The sequence below is a fragment of the Triticum aestivum genome, chromosome 7D (genome assembly GCF_018294505.1).
Source record: "Triticum aestivum cultivar Chinese Spring chromosome 7D, IWGSC CS RefSeq v2.1, whole genome shotgun sequence".
NCBI lineage: Eukaryota > Viridiplantae > Streptophyta > Magnoliopsida > Poales > Poaceae > Triticum > Triticum aestivum.
In genome coordinates this window covers 71,472,028-71,480,638 of record NC_057814.1, presented here as the reverse complement: position 1 = coordinate 71,480,638, position 8,611 = coordinate 71,472,028, and the positions used below count along the sequence as shown (strand labels likewise).

The 8,611-nt window shown below is 41.5% G+C and overlaps 1 protein-coding gene across 1 annotated transcript; it reads left to right on the top strand.

The window, feature by feature from the left end:
* Positions 1 to 5,882: 5,882 nt before the first annotated feature.
* Positions 5,883 to 8,611, top strand: LOC123170828 (subtilisin-like protease SBT3.9; the record flags this gene model as incomplete). Its single annotated transcript, XM_044588571.1, has 8 exons — positions 5,883 to 5,958; positions 6,038 to 6,205; positions 6,299 to 6,882; positions 7,018 to 7,085; positions 7,211 to 7,483; positions 7,570 to 7,687; positions 7,815 to 7,986; positions 8,073 to 8,611. Coding segments are annotated over 8 exons (1,998 nt in total), but the record flags the coding sequence as incomplete, so codon positions are not given.

The window sequence follows — 8,611 nt, the reverse complement described above, 5'->3', positions numbered from 1 at the left end:
GGTGCAATGGCTAAAGCAATAGCTACTATCTGGACCAGAACATATCATCGTTTGTGCACGTGGCATATTGAGGAGAATATGGTGATGCACCTCCGCAAGAAAAAGCTTGAGGAATTTAGGGAATTCATTTACCGTCGTTGGGATGTTGATGAGTTTGAGAAAAGATGGGAGGCTTATAAGGTTTGGCTCAAAATAAAACCAACAGGCAAGAGGTCGTCATGGGTTAACAGGATGTACGAGCTGCGACACAAATGGGCTGCTGCGTTTACAAAGGGTAGATATTTCCTAGGCATGATGAGTAATCAAAGGAGTGAGTCTCTCAACTCAAGGCTTCATGTGCACCTGAATAGGAAGATGCAGCTTGTTGATTTGTTGCAGCATGTTGAGCACTGTGTATCCATAATGCGTAAGAATGAAGCAGCATTAGACGCAGTAGCGACACATATGATACCCTTCACTAAGCTGAATGCACACCCTCTGGAGATTGCTGCCTCTTATATTTTTACAACTGTGATGTTTCCACGGGTAAAGGGTCAGATTGTCGAAGGAACAAATTGGCAGGTCACAGACCGGGTAGCGTGTGATGGATTGGTCGTGTTTGGAGTTTTGCGCAAAGCCCCATATGATAAAGTCCCATATGGCATGGATGCTAGAGAATTGCAAGGTAAGGAAGGTAAGTATGCTGAGGACTTGCATGCAAAAAAATTGGATGCTGAGGACCCCAATGACTTGGAAGGTAAGGATGCTGAGGACTTGCATGCAAAAAACTTGGATGCTGAGGATCCCAATGACTTGGAAGGTAAGGATGCTGAGGACTTGCATGCAAAAAACTTGGATGCTGAGGATCCCAATGACTTGGAAGGCAAGGATGGTGTGAACTTGCATGCCAAAAACCTGGATGCTAAGGATCCCAATCACTTGGAAGGTAAGGACAGTGAGGAGTTGGATGCAAAAAAGTTGGATGCACAAGGCGTGGATGCTAAGCCTGTGGATTTTATATATCACGTGATTTGTCTGTTTATAGGAGCAAGACTGGATGATGCAGCTTGTAAATGTAAAAAGTTGGAAAGTCAGGATTACCCATGCGCACATATATTCTGCGTTCTAGATCATCTTGGTGTATGCAAGTTTCCAAAAAAATTTGTCAAGAAAAGATGGACAATGCATGCCAAGCTAGCGTTCCCTTCTTCGAGGATTGCGAATACTCATGTATGGTCTGATCACATGAATAAGTATCATCAACTACGCAACATGGCTAGTGACGCTTTATTCACAGCCGCAGCTAGCGATTCACAGTCAGAACAGGTGATGGAGCTCCTCCGGAGTATATTGGTTGATGGAGAAAAAACTGATTTGGATGAAGGCCATAAATCGTTTGTTCCTTTGCCGGCATACTTCTCTGCTGCTCACGAATGCTGCACTGATGACGTGGAAAATCCAATCAAAATAATTCCAAAAGGGAGCCGAACTACCGAAGAATCGAACAAGAGGAATAAATCCAGGCGCGAGCGGATGAGAGGGAAAAAAAGCAACGAAGTTAGTGCACATGTTTATCTCATTGTTCATTTCCATACATGCTTACAATGTTAATATGTTCTCTCTTTTTCTTCAATTTACTCAGGAACAAATCGGGGAAATCAAAGGTCACAAGGAGGAAGAAGCGAAAAGAGAAAGACTCAGAGACAGAAGAAGACACAGATTCAGATATAGAAGAAGAGGAAGATTCAAAAAAAGCAACGAAGTTAGTGCACATGTTAATCTCATTGTTCATTTCCATACATGCTTACAGTGTTAATATGTTCTCCCGGAGAGTGTTCACATGTTTTTCTTCAATTTACGCAGGAAAAAATCGGGGAAATCAAATAGAACAAGGAGGAAGAAGCAAAAAGAAGAGATAGAGTCAGATACATAAGAAGAGACAGAGGCAGATACAGAAGAAGAGACAGAGGCAGATACATAAGAAGAGACAGAGGCAGATACAGAAGAAGAGGAAGATTCAGGTACAGAAGAAGACGAAGATTCAGATGCAGAAGAAGAGGGAGATTCATATGCAGAAGAAGAGGGAGATTCAGATGAGGAAGAAGAGGAAGATTCAGATGCAGAAGATGGTGGGCTGAGGAGGGCTAGGAAGAGACCATTGGAGGTTGCAGAAGAGGATTACGCAAAACCAAACAAGTGGGCATTAGCACAATTGTGCGTACTTAAACATGTTTTCGAATGCTGGCTGCAGATTCATCTATTTCATTTTTTGCAGGAAACGCAAGGGCGCTCCAAATGTCAATGCTGGGAGGAAGAAAAAGAACGATGACAAGGGTGCGCGAGGAAAACCAGTGAAGTTAGTGTCTGTACTTACATGTCCGCTCTAGAAGTCAGGTATTTGCTAGTACTGTGTTGACATTTCTTAACTTTTCCAGGAAAGACTCTAGTAAGGGCGGTAAAGAACCGGCCAAAGGGGTGATGAAGACAAAAAGGCCTGCTAGGAATGTACCACAGACTGAGCGAATAAGAGCTGTCAAGTTAGCTGCTGTAGCTATGAAGAGAAAATCAGTGAAGTTAGTGTTTTTTCTGTTATAGTGTACTGTATATGCTCAAATCTTCTTTGCTATCCTATTAACAAACGTTGTTTCATGTAGGAAATCTAAAGTGAAGTCGAGACAAGATGTTTAGATGCACAGGGTCAAGCAGAGAAAACAAAAGGATTTCTGGGGTCGAAAAATTGAGAACAAACTAAAGTAGACAATTTTCCATGCTGTGATCCACCTTGTTTCTGATGTATTAGACCTATTTGATGGACTGCCACTATTTTTCTGAATTCCTCGTTTGATTGGTACACCCTCATTTTATTATGGACGGGTCGACATGGTAGGCTAGTTATGATTTATCAACATCGATGAAACAATCCATTTTTAGTGAAGTTTGTTTTCTGTATATTTTTCATTTTTTTACATAATATATTGCTGAAATTTGTTCAAAGTGTAGTCAAATTTCATACTTGAAATATAAAATAGAAACCAAAAATTTATATATATATAAGAAAATAGAACGTTAATAGAAACCTCGTTTTCAAATAACATTGAAAATCGTTTATTTTCAAATAGAAAATAAGCATACTGATATTTTAAAAATAGCATGCTCATTTGAAAAAAGCATGTTCAATTGAAAATAAAATATAATGAATATGCTAATTTAAAAATAGCATGCTGAATTTAAAAATAGCATGCTACTTTTAAAATTATAATGCTCTTTTCAATATGCTACTTTTAAAATAACATGCTGATTTCAAAAATATCATGCTAATTTTAAAAATAGCATGGTACTTTTAAAAATGTAATGCTCTTTTCAATATGCTACATTTAAATAGCATGCTGTTTTCAAAAATATCATGCTAATTTAAAAAATAGCATGCTTATTTTAAAAATATAATGCTCTTTTCAATATGCTACTTTTAAAATAGCATACTGATTTCAAAAATAGCATGCTGATTTAAAAAATCATGTTCTTTTGAATATGTTGTTTTTAAAAATAGCATGCTGATTTCAAAATAACAGCCTCATTCTAAAAATATAACGCTGTTTTTAAAAATATAATGCTGTTTTTAAAATAGCATGCTGATTTCAAAAAATACATGTTTTTTTAAATATGTTGTTTTGAAAGCAGCGTGCTGATTTTGAAAATAGCATTTTTTATTACGCTTTTTAAAAGATAGCATGTTTTTTTAGTATATACTATTTTTCAAATTAAAAAAAAACATGCTGGTTTGCTCTGTTTTGAAAATAGCATGCCATCTCGAAAGTAACAGAAACATCATTTTTTGCATTGCATTTCGACCCGCAAGTTTTTTTTTTGCATTGCATTTTTTTGTGCGACACACATACAAACCGCATTTTCAAAATAACTCGTACTAGCCAACACAAAAACCTCGTTCAAAAATGAAAGTAGTGTCTAATCCATTTGAAACCCGGTTAGATTTGATTCTAAAAATACTAGCATCACTGCGGCAAAAAAAAGGAAATATAATTGCAGTCCATAAAGGTAATTATATCAAGGAGGGTACCAGGGTGCATTATATATATAGACTTGCATAGCAAGTACATTACGCCACGTAGGGTTCATACTACCACCAAGTTACTGCCAAGTTTCACTTACTGGACGATCTTCATATCCAGTCGGACCCAAAAGTTATACCACCAAAGTACCAGTTACTACCAAGTACCAATTACTACTAAGTTGCACTTACTAGACCCAAAAGCTGATACTACCAACTTGCAGTTACTGGCTAGTACATACAGATTATAAAACTAGCGTCAAACTACTGCCATGGGTCAACGAATCCTCATGCCACTAACCATGTTCACCCTAAGCCCACCTCCACTCCTTTCCGTGAACCTGAAGATAGCCATTTGATCTTCTTTCATTCTGGCGCCCTCAACGACTTCTCTCCAGTTCTTCATCATGATCGCACGCCCGTCCTTCTTGCCCATCTTGAACAAGACCTTTTTATTACCTTCAAAATGTTCGTTGGTGACACGCACAACCATGGGCTTTCGCAGATAATCTTTGAGGTAGGCCTGACTGTAATCCTTTGAGAAGCACTGATTGCACAGGGAAATAAATAATGTTACATAAAAAATGAAGTATGATTTGCACACAAAAAAGTAAGTATGATTTGCACAACCACGCCCGTCCTCCTCTCTATCTCTACATGATGGCATTTTCACTAGTGAAGTATGATTTGCAAAAAGAAAAGTCCAAGTGTTTACCATCTTGCTCTTCCCTCTGATGACTGCCGAGCGAGTGACGGTCCTGACATAGTATGGTATGGGAGGTTGGCACTGCTTTACTATGGATTTGAGACAGTCCCACCGATCCTCGTTTAGCGATACATGGTTACCGTAGAAGATGCGATCCTCGAAAGTTCCTTTTCTCACAAGGTATCCCGGACCTGTATAAAAAAAATTAAGATGAAAGAGTAGTAAATAATTTCATACGTAAGATCTAGAACATCTGCACTGGGTTATTGATCAATGCCTACTCCAATGATCAAGAAATGAAGGACATAGATAACCCAATCACACCCACCCAGCAATATCTCGTAGAAACATGGGCAAATTGAATATTTGATTTATTTAAACTAGCAACTAAACACTGCTCTATGTAAGCTCTAGTTCAGTCAATGTTGATTTGGAGGGTCATCTAGAACCCAAACAGAGTAATGTGTGGTAATCAAGTGTCACTCAAACATCAACTTTCGATATTTCACGGTTCATTTAATATCTGACCAACCATATAGAACTTTACCCCATAGTGCCAAGATAGGATCGTGGTCCACATCTCCATCTCCATCAAAACTATCATCAGTGTCATAGTCGCTAGAGGTGTCGTCATCACCGCTATAGCCGTCACTCGCATGTGAAGTGCCATCTGAAGCATCATCTGAGGTGGTCCGGTGATCACTCTCTTCGGTTCTGATGAGGATGGTTTCCCTTGCCATTCAAACCTGTTGCATGCATTGCAATGAACAAATGTTAGTTATTGATATATGAAATCAGTCTTCCATTAGGACTTGTTAGCACCATATACAATGTGAATAATCTTTTCGCATACTTCTTGCTAAGTACGTAGTTCATATATAAACATCTACACGAAAAAGCTAGTCGACAATTATTCGCACGACTAGTCAAGACTAATGGTTAGACTCATAATCATTGGCAGACATAACCAACTAGGATATTTCAAGGTTACAATTTTGTGAGCTGGACAAGAAAACTTGGTAACTAACCAATTAGTAGCCATGTAAAGATGAACCATGATTGACTGCTCTCATCGAGCAATACGTGAAACTATAACTGATCTGCCTTTGATCACTGCAAATTTCCTGATGGGCTGTTGTGTGGTACAAGCATGGTTTTTCTGGTTTTGCGGCGATGCTCACCGAGTCTCAGGCCGAGACAATCGCAAGTAAGTAATTTCCAGTCCTAGCTATCATTGTATCTACTTGCACGACCGACTTGAACTAATCAACATATTTTCAATGTAGAATTCCTTGAAGTTGTCACTGTCAAGCCTAACATTTTTCACGAAACGCACACAACTCGGAGTTGGGACTTTCTTGGCCTTCACCATAACCGACAACCAGCACAACAACCGGGACTACTAAAAAAAGCGAAGTACGGTGAAGATGTCATTGTGGGTGTGATCGATACAGGTTCGCAATCCCACCCTCAAGCTTAAATCCTAAATATGAGAAATCCCATTACCGAATAAATTAATTCGCATGAATATGCATGCTTCTTTATAGGCATATGGCCTGAATCACGAAGCTTTGATGACAATGGGTATGGCCCTGTGCCGGCACGGTGGAAAGGGAAATGCCAGACTGGTCAGGATTTCAACGCCACAAGTTGCAACAGAAAGATCATCGGTGCGCGCTGGTATGGTCTCGGCATCAGTGACGAGGTGCTAAACAACAACTACAAGTCGCCTAGGGACATTGACGGCCATGGCACGCACGTCGCCTCGACCGTCGCCGGCGGGGAAGTGCAGGGCGTGAGCTACGGAGGCCTAGGCATGGGCGTGGCACGCGGCGGGGCGCCACGTGCACGGCTCAGTATCTACAAGGTTTGTTGGTTGGGTGGGAATTGCCCTGAAGCAGCGGTCCTCGCGGCTATCGATGACGCCATATATGACGGTGTTGACGTCTTGTCACTCTCGCTTGGAGGGGCTGTGCAAAGAGGGATCTCTGTCGTGTTTGCCGGAATGAATGATGGCCCTGTGCCGCAAACAGTGTCCAATACCCTTCCATGGGTTACCACGGTGGCCGCTAGCACGATTGACCGGTCTTTCCCGACCTTGATATCGCTCGGAAACAAAGAAAAGCTGGTGGTACGTGCACGCTACAAACAAACATTCTTCAAGTATTCATCTCAGATCGTGAAAACAAACAAAAAATATATTTAGCTCGTCCCTGAAGCTAGCTTCCCTAATTCTTTTACTGACATTGCTTGACTCGAAACACAGGGGCAATCTCTTCACTACAATGCATCTGTGATCAGCGGCGACTTTAAAGGCCTTGTTTATGCCGGGAGGTAATGAAATAAAGCTTTTGTAGTTATGGAACTGTGATCACTTGACGAATTTTTTGTAGTTGTCCACTTTTTTAACCACGATTCGGTGATTTTGTCAATTATACTGAATTAAAACTTCTGCATAGCTGTGACACTGAATCATCACTGGCATTGAGCAACGTCACTGGTAAAATCGTCCTGTGCTATCAACCGGCAGCAGCGAATAGCATGCCGCCTCCACAAGCACTTCCCATAGCCATCAATCTCACCATCATGGCTGGCGCCAAGGGACTCATATTTGCACAGTACACTACTAACCTCCTCGAGTTCCTGCCTTTGTGTAAGGGCGTTATGCCCTGTGTAGTGGTGGATTTTGAGATCGCACACCGAATTGCCTCCTATTGGAGGTCGGACAAAGGGTGAGTGCCTGTCGTGTTGTCCGAAACAGAGTGAATGGGCTTTCTTGTTCTCCGGAAACTCATGTCATTGTCATGTGTCGTGCTAGGAATGCGGTGGTCAAGGTGTCACCTGCCATGACCGTTGTCGGAAAAGGGGTGTTGTCGCCGAGGGTCGCCTCGTTCTCGTCGAGAGGTCCAAGCCTGTTGTTCCCTAGCATACTCAAGGTACATATTATTCTCAAATTCCTAACTTGAGATTGTTGTCGCCATTGTTCGTTTTTACCTATAGCCTCTCTAGTTTTCTAGAACTGAAGACATGCATATATAATTCTCGGTACACATGCTTGAACAGCCCGACATTGCTGCACCTGGCGTCAGCATCTTGGCAGCAGAGGGCAACTCCTATGCGTTCAATTCTGGGACATCCATGGCGTGCCCGCATGTCTCCGCGGTGACCGCACTGCTCAAGTCGGTTCATCCTGACTGGTCACCTGCCATGATCAAGTCTGCCATCGTCACCACAGGTACATAAATTGCAATACTAAAAATTCATCAAAACTAGTCATTAGAATATATTACTGACTTGATTGGTCCTTTTCATTGGTTCAAGCATCTGTGACCGATCGTTTTGGCATGCCAATCCAAGCAGAAGCAGTCCCAAGGAAACTTGCCGACCCCTTTGACTTTGGTGGTGGACACATTGACCCTGATAGAGCCGTTGACCCTGGATTGGTTTATGATGTGGATGCAAGGGAGTACAACAAGTTTTTCAACTGCACCCTTGGATATGTAGACGGTTGTGAGTCCTACTACCTCAATCTCAACCTTCCATCAATTGCTGTGCCGAACCTCAAGGACCATGTCATGCTTCGGCGCACTGTGACTAATGTTGGGCCAGTGGAAGCAACATATCATTTAATGGTTGAAGCTCCGGCGGGAATAGATGTGTCCGTGGAGCCATCTGTGATCAATTTCACCCAAAGCGGTAGTAAAATGGTGACGTTTATGGTGACATTCACAACAAGGCAGAGAGTACAAGGAGGATACACTTTCGGGAGCTTGACATGGTCAAACGGAAGTACCCACTCAGTGAGAATTCCTATTGCGGTACGGACTGTGATACAAGACTTTGTTGCAGATACAGCTTAA